Genomic DNA, 15,106 nt, shown 5'->3' on the forward strand with positions numbered 1-15,106 from the left:
ATTGATTTTTCTGTACAGTGTGAGGTAGTTGTCTTTTGCTGTTGATATCCACTTGTTTCAGATTTTTATTTCTTAATTTAATAAATATGTATGACATACATATTTTGTATCAGACATTGTGCCGGATGCCAGGAATAGAACAGTCAACAAAATGGTAATTGATATCAGAGTGTCTCAAGACTTGGGGGCAAAAAAAGTGAAGAAATTTGAGAAATGAGGCAGATTTTTTGGAGGAATTAGATTCTTTAGCTGATATTATCAAAGTATAAGATGAAGAAATCTGCACTAATATTCCTGGATTGCTTATTTAAAAAGCAAACAGTTTGGATTTTAGTATATAAATATATGTGAATAAATGATATTTATTTATTATATATATCTTATATTAATATAGTATGAAAATCACTGCTTTATATATTGGAAGTTAGCTAGGCCTGGTAATTTCCTCTTAGATTTTTATCAAATATTTGAATATCATCTATTTACTTTTTCTGTATGAAAGCAGTCAGTTCCTTTCTGTGGCCTTATTTTGCGATCCAAAGAAGTGAGGGCATTGTCCACACATACCAGCTGCAGTTGTGGAAGTCATTCTTCCAAAGCCTGTTGGTTCAGGAATGTCTGAGGTGGGAAACCTGATATGTCTCTGGGAAGAGAAGTGGAAGACTGTTTCCTCGTCCCTAAATTGGACGCCCTTCACAAAGCAGGCCGTGCCCACCGTGCTGGGGACTGGACAGTTTCCCTGAACAGCTGGCCACAGCTGCTCTTTCAACCAAAATTCTTCTCTCTTCCACTAAAGCCCACACAAAACGTGTTTTGAGTCGCTGCTGCTCACCCTGGCCATCGGCAGACGTGGTCTGAGTCCAGGGACGATCCCTCCCCCTTCTCACCTGTATTCCCTGTGCTGTGTGTTCCCTGAATGGAGAGGAAGTGAAATGGCTTGACTCGAGCTCTGTCTTGGCCTTTGGCACTTGAGGGTTTGGCTACCATCTGACCTCAGACTGCAGGTGGCATGCGGGGGCACTCTGAGGAAAAACGCCGTGGCACAGTTACACGTGTCTCTGCGTCGCCTGCGTGCTCCCAGGTCCGTCTGCGGAAGAGCAGGCTTAGGAGGCCACCGCATTTCAGTGTGTAACGTGGGAGATGGACTGCTCGCACCATGTGAGCCTGCAGGACGTGAGGCCATGTTCGCATGGACTCCAAGGGACTGAAGGGGAGAAGGTGACGGTCCTTAAAAATGTGTTGAGTCCTGGAAGAACACGGGTGAATTCAATTTTAACCAGAGAGTAAGCTGCTGTTTTCAAAACCCAGAACCAATAGAAGGAAAGATTGATCCATTGTACCACATGAAATAGAAAATACTTTTGCATGTGGAAAAAAAGAAGTAAGCAAAGCAGACGACTCATTGGGGGAAAATATCTGTAGTTTATACCACAGACATGTAAAGAGCTTCTAAAAACAGAATCAAAAAACAGCCATATAGAAAAATGGGCTAGAGATAGGAGCAAACAGTTCACGGGAAAAGAGATGGAAATGTCCCACAAACCTAGGAAAGGTGTTGGTCATAGGAGAACACAAACTAGGTTGTACTGAGGTCAGTTTTTACCAGTCAGATTAGCAAAGACCCAGGAGTTCAGCAACATATTCCTTTGTGGAGCTGCAAGAATAGAGGCACTCCCATGTTGGAGGTGGTGTAACATCCAGGAAGGGAATTTATAGAATCTAGCAAAAGAAGAGATGCTTGACTCCAAGTTCTAGGAGTTCAGTCTAAAGATACATTAGTGAAAATAAGAACTATGCATGTGCACAATTTGGGTCAATTTAGATAAACTATCAAACGGTGGAGTACTATGTAGCTGTGAAAAGTGATGTGCCCCATCTTAAAGACTATGAACTGATCTTGAGGACATATTATTAAGTGAAAAGAGCAATGTGGAGGAAGTGCGTAGAGATGTTTAGCATAAACAATGGAAATATAAATGCAAAAAATTTAAAAACGATTACCTAAAGCAGAAGGGAGGGAATAAATGGAGAGAGGAGAGTGGCCAGACTTCCCAGTCATATGTTATTTTACATATTGACTTTGGAACCAAGTAAAGACTGACCATGATTATAAAACCAGTTGTTTTTTTTAAGTAGCCCTAAAAGTTTAAAGCAGCATGAAACAAACTGTATTTCCGGCTGATAGCATAATGGAACAGAGTACCTACTACAAGTGAGGAGACGAGATTTGGTGTACAAAACCTCTGTAGTCAGGGATTTGACTAGAAAGTGTTCAGTTCATCATGTAGTCCTCCTGCCACTTGTGAGACTCTATTTGTGTGGTGTTAGGGGTAGAACCCAGGTCCTTGTGTACATTAGGGGGTGCTCTGCCAGCAAGCCACACACCCTTCCGGCCACAGCTGAGAGGTGGAGGAGTAGTGAGCTTACCTACCACTCACATTGTAGTTCCTTTCTTTTTTTTTTTTTTTTTTTTTGAAGGCCAGATCTTATTTATTTGTTACTCTTAAAAATTCTTATTTTTGACTGGACTCAAACTTAGAAGTAGAAGCTCTCAGAGAGGACAGCCTGTGTCTCTTGGCAGTCTGTGCCTGGCGTTTTTCTTTGGCTTCTTTCATTCTCTTGGCCAAAAGTTTGGCATATTCTGCAGCCTCTTCCTTATTTTTCTTAGTGCGCTGTTTCTTCAGAGCAGTACGCCGGCGTTTGTGTTGCAGGACACGTGGAGTAACAAGACGCTGGATCTTCGGTGCTTCGGTCCTAGGTTTTTTACCTTCCTTGTTTAAGGGTTTTCTGACAACATATTGGCGGACATTATCTTCCTTAGATAGATTGAAAAGTTTGCAGATTCTACTGGCTCTTTTGGGCCCCAGTCTACGAGGTACAGTAGTATCCGTAAGTCCAGGAATATTCTTCTCTCCTTTTTTTACAATAACCAAGTTAACAACACTCAGATTGGCATCCACAGTGCAACCTCGAACAGATTTGCACTTTCTCTCTCCAGTTCGCCTTGGTCTGTAACAGGAGTGCCCCTTATTCAGCAGCAGGTGGACACGGCTGTGGGTCAAGACACCCTGCTTCATGGGGAAGCCCTGTTTGTCATTCCCGCCACTGATCCAGACCACATGACCCTTCCATCCTTCACCCAGAGCGTCAGCAGCAACTTCTGTGGCCATACGCTTCTCATAAAAAGTACGAAGTTTGCGCTCATCGTCCACGTCAGTGAGTTTCTGGCAGCTAGGGGCTGGGAAGGAGATATTCAGCTTCATTTTGGAGCAGCTGACCTCCCACAAGGTGCCACAAAAAAGAGGTCCCGTTGTAGTTTCTAATTGCTACTTCGCACTAAAAAGAACCTTGACGCTGAGAGGAAATCGTTGTTTTCAAACAGGAAATGTACTACTTGTGCCAAGAGTCTCCTGTCATGCCAGAAAGCAAGGAAGCGTATAGCCCAGGACCCAGAAACCAAATTGAAGAGGTGCCCAGTGGAACAGGTTGAGCATCACTAAGGCGATAACTGCAGTGGTTCGAAACACATCAAATATGTTTAATCTGTGATTTCAGAGCAGTAAGAATAAACTTTTGACCGCCTTTTAAGGATATTAGGAAATAAACTCATTCTTTTGAAAGCTAGTAAGTCGAATGAAGCATTTAACCTCCTTCCATGTATATTGCATCTCAGCATGGTCACATTGTTGAGAAGGGGAACTTTGCTTTACAGAAGAATTTTAGCAGTAAATTAAGAAGTGGTGATACAATAAGAGTACTAATCTTTTTATAACCCCTAATGAATGAATGAATCTAGGCAGATATCATTTTGTGCCTTCACCTCTGTTGAAATATTCTTGCCCAACTGAAGTCAACTCGAACCTGATCAAGCCTCTGGATGATCTGATTGCCAGCTCAGAGGAGGTGCAGAGGACGGAGGAACAATAGAAGCGACCCTGCAGGAATCCAGAGGACAGGAACATGTGACGGGTAATGGCAACCAGGCACATCTGATTACCAGCTCAGAGGAGGTGCGAGCAACAAATTAGACGACGCTGTAGGAACAGGGCGAGTAAAGTCCCGGCGGTCCTGAACTGCATGAGGCAGTCGGGTTTCTTCAGTGAACAAACTGCAAGAAAGAGAAAGGGAGGCACACCCGTGACCCTGGAGAAATGTCGCAGTGTGTGGGCCTCACCGGATCCCTGTTTGGGTTAACCCAGTAAACCAACGTCTGGGTCGGGGTCAAGGACATATGAACACTGACTGGATCGTCGATGACACTAGGGAGTCATTAAATCATTTCAGGCGTAATAATGGCATTGTGGTTTTGTTTTAGAAAGAGTCCTTACATTTTAGGGCTACCTACTGGAGTATTTATTTGAGGGAGACAAGACAGATTGTTGGATGAGCACTTTGTCAGAGTGGGGAATTCACACTCCATCTGACAGATAGCGAGACGTCACACAGGTTCTTGAGAAGGAAGAGGATCAACAAAATGATGGTGAGTCTAGGAGGAGACGCCCAGGTATGGTCTGCTGATTTTCACAAGAAAGGCCAAGTTAATTCATGAAGGTAGGTCGGTATTTTCAACAAATGTTCTGGAAGAGCTTTTCTTTCCCTCATTAGTATATGTTACTGTATGTAAACGAGTCGTCGGAATAGAGTGGCTGGACCAGAGTCCATCGAGGGAACTGCCACCACCGGCCACGCAGGAGGAGGTTCCCCCACAGGGAATACTGCATTTTCTAAGGATCAGTGTGGTCAGGGCTTTGCTTTGGCTCACCTGTTGTCTCAGCTGTGGTCACCCGTGGACTGTACCTTCCCAACCTTGGCCAGTATTTCCTAGCACTCTGAACAGCCCTGGAGAGGATCTGCTGATTGATGGAAAAGAACATGGAACATTTTCAACCATTAAATAGTATCTTCTGGATTTTTTTCTTCTCCTTTAAAAGAAGTCTAACTTGCTCTTATGGTCTCAAGTTAGTTCCCTGCATGTCCTAGTGACTTGACTTAGAAGTACAACGCCTTGCTGAGAAATTTATTGAGATTCCTGTTTATGTAAAAATTTTGTTCTGTTTCTGTTTAAACTAGACCAGAGCAAAGATTTTAACAGAGTTTAGAGGTAAGTGTTTGAGCTGGTTTCTTTTTTTTCCCTTTTTACTTCATTTGAAGTGGTGTCTATGTAACATTCCAGAAGAGTAAGGCAGTAAAGCGCGGAGGCAATTCTTTATTTATGTCTGTGCCCAGTGTCTCTTCCAGAGGACAGGTTCAAAGACTCCTTTGATCATAACTGATGTGTCAGTGGATTTTCTGGATTCTTCCATTGGTTTTGGTTCTGTTCCCCGCTCCCACCCAAATTAGGCAGTCCCAGAGCAGGGCATCTTGAGATCAGGGATGTGATGGCTGGGGCGGGTTGTGGATCTAGGGGTGTTTATCTATGGGAGAAAGTTTATTGATGAGATTGCCTGCATTTGGTTGATTTCTTTTTCTTTTTTGCTACTAGATTGATGTGTGTGTGCACAAGGGAAATATAATTGCCGGGTAAATTAAGACATGCATAGGATTCCTCCTGTACACATTCATGTACAGGTTTTCTGGGGAATTTAAATTTCGTTTCCCTAGATTAAAGAGCTAGGAGAGGGGTTGTTGAGCCATGTGATATTGTTTAGCCCTCAGAAGTTTCTGTCTCTGCAGTATTATATTTCATCAGCAGCAGGCTGGAGCTCCGCTTGCTCTGCATCTGGCCAGCACTTGGTGCGGCCACTTTTAAAATGCAGTCGTTCTGTGAGCTGGGTGCAGTACCTACCACTCACGTGCCAGTACGTATCACACACGTGTCAGGACGTGTCTCAGCCGCTCCTGGTGGTTTCTCATTGCATTCCCTGTTACTGGTGTTGATATTTCCTCATGTGCTTATTTTCTTGGTTCAGGTCTTTTTCCTGTCATTAATTGGTTGTTTTCTTGCTCTTGAGTTTTGAGGGTTCATTTTCTATTTTGAGTGCATGTCCTTTGTCAGATACGTAATTTGCAAATATTTTCTTCCAGACCATAGCTTTGTTTTTATTCTTTTAACAACATCTTTCACAGAGCAAATGATTTTAAATTTGACAAAATCCATTTATTAATCTTTCATAGGCTGTTTTTAGTGTCATGTAGAAATTCTTTGCCCAACTACAGGTCCACAGATATTTTTCTCCTATGTTTTTGAAAATGCTGTAGTTTTATGCTTTATATTTAGGACTGTGATCAGTTTGAAATACATATTTGGAAGAGTGTAAAGATTAGGCCAAGGTTCATTTTTGTCCAGTGGCATTGTGACATTGTTTACGAAACACCATTCTTTCTCCGTTGAATTGACTTTGTGCCTTCATCAAAAATCAGACCCTGTGCGTGCAGGTAGGCGTCCTTGCACCTAGCAGGGAAGGAAGGGTCTCTTTTTCTTGGTGCTGGGATGGAGCCTGGGGCCTCACATGCGCAGGACAAGTGCTATCCTAGAGAGAGACACCCCAGCTCTGCTTTTTAAAATTGTTATGTATAGTCTGGTTCTTGTGCTTTTCCATATAAGCAAACCTTCTTTGTCCCCACACTGCCCTATTCTTTGAAACCTCTGGTCAGCACTACTCTAGTCTCTACTTCTATGAGATCGACTCTTTTAGCTTCTGTATATATTACGTAAGTGAGAACTTGAAGTCTTTGTCTTTCTGTGCCTGGCTTATTTTACTTAACATAACGTCCTCGGAGCCTGCCACATAGGGCAGGATTTCATTCTTACGGCCAAATTACGCCCTGTTGGGTGTATATGCCAGTTAATTTTTTCCCTCTCTTTCTTCCCCGCAATCCTGGCAGTGCTAGGGATCTAACCCAGAGCCTACCACATGCTAGGCAAGTGCTTTCCTGCTGAGTGACACCCTCAGCCTTTTCTATTTTATTTTGAACAAAGTCTCGACAAGTCCCTGAGGTTGGCCTTGAACTTGTGATCCTCCTGCCTCAGCCTCCTGAGTAGCTGGGATTACAGGTGTGCACCAGCCCCACATTTTCTTCATATGTTCATCAGTCAGGGGATACCTGGGTTGGTTCCTGGCCTTGACTTCTGTGAGTAGTGCTGCAGTAAACACCGAAGTGCAGGCTTCCCTTTGCTTGGCTCCTTTGGCTACACACATACCCAGTGGTGGGATTGCTGGATGCTGTGGCAGTTCTGGTTCTAGTTTCCTGAGGAACTTCTGTGCTGTTTTTCACAGTGGCTATCCTTTAACTTCTTCCTTTTCGATGGGTGTGACTTTTCCTTTCTTCTTGCCTTATGGCAGCTCTGTGGGTTCTTGGACAGTGTTGAATAGGGGTGTCAAGTGTGCCCTCATCTTCTTCCCGATCTTTCATGGTTAAGTGTGATGTCAGCTGTAGGTTTTGTGAGTGCTCTTTCCAGGTTGAGGACACTCCCTTCTGCTCCTAGTTTACTGGGAAGTTTTGTCACGGTAGACCCATCTTAGATATTGAGTTTTCTCAAATGCTTTTTCTTTTCTAATTGGTATGATCTTGTGTTTCTTTCTTCTTTAGCTTGTCAGTACAGTGGCTTCTACCGGTTGATTTTCAGATATTGAAAATAGCTCTGTGTTGCCAGGGTAAGACGCACTTGCTTGTGGTCTGTTCTTCTGTACTCTGCTCCCATTTTGTTAGGGACCTTTGAATCGTGCTCCTGAGGACTACGGGCCTGCAGCCTTCTTTTCTTACCATCCTGTCTGCTGTCAGCGTCAGGGTAATTCTGTTGCACTAAGTGAAGGTGGGAGGTATTCCCCTCTGCTTTTTGGAGGAGATGGTGTACATTGGTATTATTTATTCTTTCAGTATTGATAGAATTCATTAGTGAAACTTGGGTCTGAGGATTTTCTTTTAAGAAGGTTTTTAGTTACAAAATAAATTTCATTGTAGCTTAAGGACTATTTGGGCTATCTGTTTCATCTTGGGAGAGTTTGCAGTTTTCTTGTAGCTATTTTCTTTAAGTCATTGAATTTATGGTGTAGAGTTTTTCATTGTATTCCCTTATTATCTTTTTAATGTCTTCAGGGTCTGTAGTGATAATTTCGTCTTGGATGTTGGTAATTTGTTTCTTTTCTTCGCTCATCTGGCTAGAAGTTTATTACTTGTATTGATCTTTCAAAGAACTAACTTTTGGTTTCATTGATTTTTCTTTGTTATTTTTCTGTTTACAATTGAATGATTTCTGCTCTTATTTTTCTTATTTCCTTCCTCAGCCTGCTTTGGATTTATTGTGCTTCCCTTTTCAAAATAAGCTTCTCAAAATAGCTGATTTTATTGATTTTTGGACCTTTTGTCCCTCCGCTGATGGTATAAATTTCCCTTCACCACTGCTTTAGCTATATTACACATATTTTGATGGTTTTTTTTTCTGCTTATTTTAATATTTGCTATTTTCCTTTGAGACTTCTTTTTTGATCTCTGTATTATTTAGAAGTGTGTTGCTTGATTTCCAAGGTTTAGAAACTATTATCTTTCTGTTAGTGATTTCTAGTTAGCTCAGTTATTGTCAGAGGACACATTTTTGGGATTTCTTTTTTTTTTTTTTTAATTTAGGGTTTTTATGACTCAGGATATGTTGCATCTTGGTGAATGTCTGATGTGTATCTTACAAGGACGTCCGTTCTGCTGTTGAGTGGAATGGTCTACCCAAGGGTCCCTTTCCCCATCTGCCTTTGCCCTTGTGTTATACTTGGCTTATGTCTTTTATCTATGAAGACTGAAAATCCCATCAGAACGAGTTAGCTTTGCTTTTGCTTGTCAAGAATGTTTTAAAGAACTGGATCTGGTGGTACACACCTGTAGTCCTGGTGCCTTGGAAGTCTGAGGCAGGAGGATCCCAAGTTTAAGGCCAACCTTGGCAACTTAGCAAGACCTTGTCTCAAAATGAAATAAAAAGGACTGGGGATGCAGCTTGTGGTAGCGCACACTGGGTTCCATCCCCAGCACCACACACACACACACACACACACACACACACACAGAGTTTATTATACTTCACCGTTTCTATTGCTCTTCCTTTATTCCTTCCGCTTAAGTAACTTCCTGTAGTGATTCTCTGAGCGCACATCTGCTGACCCCTCCCCCCAAATTATCTTAATTTACCCTCTCTTGAGAGTGTCTTTATTTTACCTTCATTCTTTAAAGGATATTTTCATACGATTCTTGATAAATAGGTTTTTTTGTCTTTTAAAATGCTGTGTTACATCCTCCTGGCCTCCAGGGTTCTTGGTGGGAAATTCATCATTGAAAACATAGTTGTCTTATGAGGAATACGGGAATTTCTCTGAATGCTTTCAGGAATTTTTTTCTTTGTCTTTAATTTTTTATATTTGGCTATGATTTGTCCCAGAATTGAATTCTTTCACTATTTCCTGTATGAATTTTGCTCATCTTGGATCTGTAGATTTATCTCTTTTGCCAAATTTGGGGGATTTTCAACCATTGTGTCTTCAGGTGCTTTTTGTGCTCTGTAGCTTTTCTTATCTCTTTCTCTGGGAGACCCCAGTGATCTTTCAGTTTGGCTTCAAGGGTCCCCAGGAGTTTCAGCATTTGTTTTTCATTTTTTTCCCCTCTTTTCTTATTCAGGTTGGATTCTGCTGCTAGGTCTCAAGTGCACTGATTCACCTTTATTATTACCTGCTGTCAAGTCTAGCCAATGAGGTGGTGTTTCTTTCTTTTTAAATCTTGGTATCTTGGGATTTTTGTTTGTTTTGTTTTGTTTTTTGATACAAGGTCTCACTAAATTACCTAGACTGCCCTCAAACTTGAGATACTCCTCCTGCCTCAACCTCCTGAGTTGCTGAGAAATAAAGGTACGTGCCACTGTGCTCAACTAACTGGTTATTTTCTTCTTAAAGTTTTTAATTGGTTCTGCTTTATTTTTTCTATTTCTTCACTGAGACTTTCCATCTTCTTATTTCAAGAGAGTTTACCCTTACTTCCTTGAGCATTTTTACAGTAACTATTTTAAAATGTTTGTCAGGTAATTTTAATATCTGTCATCTGTTGTCTTTTCTCAGAAGATTTTGATGATTCTTCACATACTTTGTAATTTGGGGTTGTATTTTGGAAATTTAAAATATTATTTTAGGAGACTTGGGGTCTTATTTAAATCTATGGATAGGTTTGTTTTAATTTTTTTTTTAAAGCAGTAATTGATGTTAGGTTTAGGCTGCAATTTTGAGTGACCTTCTGTGATTTCAATGTCTGTGTGTTTTTAAAGTCCTCGCGGTGCTGTTTGGTTCTCTGTCACGTGCATACCCCCCAGGAGCCGTGTGGGAAGGGGTGGTGGTCTGTCCTTTGGCGTAGTTCTCAAAGGCTTTGGAGTGAGGTTAGGATTTGATCTCCACCTGCTCAGCTTGAGGGTGAACTTGGGAATCTGAGAGCATCTTTACGGGGTTCTGGGCCCCCCTTCCCTGTAGTCTCTTAGGTACTTTCTGGTGCCCTGAGCCTTCAGGCCTTCTGGCAGGAAACCTGAGGCTTTAATTCCTGTGACAAACAGCCGACAACTGGGCCCAGGTCGGGACCAAGCAGGAGGAGAGTTGACACAGGAGGCGAGGCAGCCTCAGGACCATTGCTCCCCCAGCTGAGGGGCCTAATGCCCAGCTTCCACTGCTCATCACTGTAGCCGCTCAGACTGACCGGGGCTGGGGTGCGAGCAAACAGGGAGGGGACAGCACAGGGGGACTTATCCTAACCTCTGAGTGATAGGTGTTCTTCCTCTCCTTCTGGCCACCCGCCCCTTCATGTTAAAGGAATTCTTCTGGAGCTTTCTGTCCACCCCTGCTGCCTAGCCTTGGGTTTCCGGCTGTGAGGAGTCCAATCCCAGGGATGCTGGAGGAGAAAGGTTCCGTAGTTTCTGCATTCTGGTCTTCCTCCGTAACCCCTGCTGGCTACTTTTCAGAGGCTTCATACAGTTGCTTCATGGCACAGTCTAGAGTCACTTCATTGGGAAAAGAATGAAGTATACTTTTGGACTTATGGTACTATGTTAAGTCAGATTTCTATCCCTATAATGAAACACCTGAGATAATCAACTTATAAAAAGAAAAGGTTTCTTTTGGCTCACTATTTTGGAGGTTCCATATACAATTGATTCCATTGCTTTGGGCCTGTGGTGAGGCAGCACATTGTGGCAGAAGCACATGATAAAGCAGAGTTGCTCATCTTGTGGCCAAAAATCAAAAGAGAGCTGGGTGGGGCGTCCAGGTCCCACGAGTCCCACAGTGTGTGTGTGTGTCTCTCTCTCTCTCTCTCTTTAATTTTTTTTAAGTTGTAGTTGGACACAATGCCTTTATTTAATTTAATTAATTAATTAATTTATTTATTTATTTATGGTGCTGAGAATCAAACCCAGTGCCTCACACATGCCAGGCAAGCATTTTACCACTAAGCCACAACCCCAGCCCCCGACGGTCTCTTTTGAGGGCACACCTCCAGTGATCTAAGGACCTCCCACAAGTCCCTCCTCTCAGACATCCCTGCACCTCCCAGGAGCTCAACTTTGGACAACCTTTAACAGGTGAGCCTCTGGGGCCTTCATCTTCCAGTCTGTTGCAGGTATGGTTCACCTGCCTTGTCCGTACTGCAATAAGACCATCAAAGACTTGGTGGAATTGGTTATGGTGATGATGGTAGTTTAAAAGATCAACACATACTATTTTCATTTACCAAAACTGAGTAAAATTCAAAGATCTTTTCAAGTTAGAATTTGAATATTTATCTGACATGGAAGTAGTAGTCAAGAAGAAACAAACAGGACTGGGATCGTGGCTCAGTGGTAAAGTGCTTACCTAGCATGGGTGAGGCACTGGGTTCCAGTCTCAGTACCACATATAAATACATCAATTAATTAAATAAAGATCCACTGAAACTAAAAAAATACTTAAAAAAAGAAGAAACAAACATAAACAATAAGAAAATGTCAGTCTTCAAAAATTCCTAAGTTGTCCCCCAAAACTCATTCAAGTGCTAGTAACCTTGTATCGTTTGGAGACTGTGAGGTGCCATGCACTGTGGGTTTTCACTGTTCCTCTTAGTATTTGGGGTCACCTCTGCTTTGTTTTCTGTGGCCTTTGTGTGGTGCATAACGGTGGCTCCACAGTCCAGGGGCACTGGTTTCTCCAGCGAGGTTGGGTGCAGGGCACTTGCACCTGCTCCCTCCTCAGGCCCAGGCCGGAAACTCTGGGGAGCAGACACTACCACGCAGCCCTGTCTTTAGTTGCTGTCACCTGCCTCTGTCTTGATTGGTGGCACTGCCCTTCATTCAGTGACTTAGGTGCAGAGCTGAACTCACCCTGTCCTCTGCTGTACCCTCCAGTCACCAAGCATGTCTTGCTCCTCTGACGTATCCCTGAACGAGGCCTCTCCTCGTCCCTCCGCAGGTGCTCCTAATTGAGGCCCTCCCTGAGGGGTCCCTGCCTCTGGCCTTTTCCCTCAGATTCTTCTCTGTACTACTGACAGGATCGTCCTTTCTGCACATCCGACTGTCTGACCTGCCTGAAAGTACGGTGCCCCAGACCCTTCTGACTGCCTTGCCGGCACCTGCTATGCTTCGCTCAGCAGGAGCTCTGGTCATCTCAGTCCAGAGTCCTCCATCCTGGGTTTTTTCACGCCTCGGCACCTTCTTTTCCATCTGTCCCCTTTGCTTAGGCTGCCCTTCCTCTTTCTCCACCCTGTCCCTTGAGCCTGGCAAGCTCCTACTCACCCTGGAAAACCCATTTCAGGAATGCTCTCCTCTGGTCTGTCTTTGATCAGCCAGTGACCTACAGCCAGCCTCCAACCAGGTTGCTTCCTGTGTCGGCACCACCAGCCTTTTCATACTCAGGCTGTCATGGAGTGCAGTTGACAGTGCCTGGCAGTGGAGGCTTGGGCAGAGGCTGCACGGCTGCTTTACCACCACCATTTTGGCCTCTTTAATGTCCTGGGTAGGTTGGGTGTCGGACGACACCCATGAGACCTTGAAACCACTTTTTAAAAATGGGTATTATAGACACAGCTGAATTTAAAACTCTTTCATTCTTGTCTCATTTTACCATAATGAGCATGGCTCTTGGACACCCTGTTAGTTTTCAGAGAGGAAGAGATCACGTTATTTCCCTGGTTTTTCTCTCATAATCCAAGCTGTGGTAGTTACACGTGACTTCTGTTCTCCCTTAAGTAGACCTTCTCGTGTTCTTATATGTGAACTCTGAGCTTGGGTCTCGGTGTGGTTTTGTTCAGTCACTGCTGTCTTTTTGTTGGTAAAACCTATCTGCAGAAACAGTGCCTGGATAAAGTCAGATAAAGTCACCACTTCCTCCAACTATGGCTTTTCTATTTATTTTTCTCCATGGAGTTGCTCAGTCATGCCTGGTATATTATTTAAACCCACAGATGTGTGTGTGCATGTGTATATGTGTATTTTTTAAAATTAATTTTAATTATGTGTGTGTGTGTGTGTGTGTGTGTGTGTATTTTTTTTTTTTTTAACCTCAGGGATTGAACCCAGGGATGCTGAGCCACGTCCCCAGCCCTTTTTATATTTTATTTTATTTTGAGACAGGGTCTTATTAAGTTGCTGGAACTGTTGTGATCCTCCTCCTCAGCCTCCTGAGTTGCTGGGATTATAGGCATGTGCCACCATAACTGGCCCACAGATATATGTATTTAATGCCACTTCATGCCAGAATCTGTTGTCACTGGGGATGCAAGATAAATCCAAAATCTGTGCCTGGAAGAACTCATGACTGTGGGGATCAGATGCATCCGTTGAGGCTCTCATCTGTTGTGCGGCTGGAACAGGCCAGATGGGGACTGCTCTGAGAGAGGAACCCTGGTCTGATGGCATGCAGCCCACGAGGCAGAACACAGTTCCCGGAGGCAGTCAGAGAGTCTAGTAGAAATAGGAAAGTGGCCATTTCAGGGGAAAACAAAGAAGTCCAAGAATTTACTTCTTTCAATCTGGCAACCAACAAATATTTATTGAACACCTACAATGTGCCACGTTTTATTCCAGATGCTTGGAACAGACAAACTCCATCCCAGTGTGGAGTTTAAGTTCTGTTGGAGGAGGTGCTAAACACACAAGTGATTCCATGATTGCTGTCAGGTGAAGGTGCTGTGGACAAGGGCCGGGGGTCCAGGAGCCGAGAGGGAGGAGACCTGCTGCCTGCAGGGCTCAGGCGGCCTCCAGGTGATGTGCTTGAGCACAGACCCAGATGAAGCACAGGAAAGAGGGCAGCAAAGCCCATGGCAGGGTGGAGCAACTGCCAGACAGACAGACAGGTCCCTGGCGGTGAATAAATAGGGGAGTGAAATTGGAGCCAGTTTCTGCAGGCCCTTCATGCTGAGCACCATGTGGGGCACCATTCGCCTGTTTTGTGCAGGGAATGACACCTGGAAGGATCAAGCAGGATGGATGCTTGACTTGGGTGGAGGACAAGGAAGGGCAGGTAAGGGGAGACGGAGGTGGACAGATGATCGAAGAGGCCCCCAACAAGATGATGGAGCTTGGGGTCGGTGAGTAGCAGCGGATGATGTAACAAGTGTTCAGATTTGGGACATGTTGAAGATGGGGCTGCTGGGATCTTGGAATGGATTGTAGATCAGATTTGAGAGAAAGAAGAATCAAGAACAAGATTTGGGGCTGAGCAAAATGTTGGTGCCATTTTGTTGAGATAGGGATGATGGAAAAAAATAAGTTTAAAGGAGAAAATCAAGTTGGTTTTAAATTTGTTGGAAATGTCCAAGTGGAAATGAAACTGGAGTTCAAGAGGAAGCCCAGGACTAGGGACATAAGTTGGGGGCACGAGTTTGGTCTTTAGGGTACAGATGTTGTTTAAGGCCACGGTACTGGAGGAGCATATCACAGGAGAAGCGTGGGGACTGAGCCTGGTGGTCCAGCAGGTCAGCTGCTGAGTGGGCTATATGAGGACTGAGACTGGACCACGGGGCTTGTTTCAGTGGAGGTCGCTCGTGCCCTTGGAAAGCGCCATTGTGATGGAATGACGAGAGAGAGTTGAACTGCAGTGAGTGAGGAGAGAATGTGGGTAAGGGCATTAAGATGTCAAGGGCAGGACGCTCTTTCAAGGAACCCTACCCTGAGAGCAGACGT

The 15,106-nt window shown here is 43.8% G+C and overlaps 2 protein-coding genes across 21 annotated transcripts in view; one reads left to right on the forward strand and one right to left on the reverse strand.

The window, feature by feature from the left end:
- Aopep (aminopeptidase O (putative)) overlaps positions 1-15,106 on the forward strand; it is a 316,057-nt gene that overhangs the window by 96,102 nt on the left and 204,849 nt on the right. The gene's annotated exons all lie outside the window — the stretch shown is intronic.
- LOC124965292 (40S ribosomal protein S6-like) lies at positions 2,514-3,263 on the reverse strand. The gene has a single exon (XM_047526158.1). It carries the CDS (start codon positions 3,261-3,263, stop codon positions 2,514-2,516), a length of 750 nt encoding a protein of 249 aa, XP_047382114.1.

The sequence above is a fragment of the Sciurus carolinensis genome, chromosome 15 (genome assembly GCF_902686445.1).
Source record: "Sciurus carolinensis chromosome 15, mSciCar1.2, whole genome shotgun sequence".
NCBI classification, from domain to species: Eukaryota; Metazoa; Chordata; class Mammalia; order Rodentia; family Sciuridae; genus Sciurus; species Sciurus carolinensis.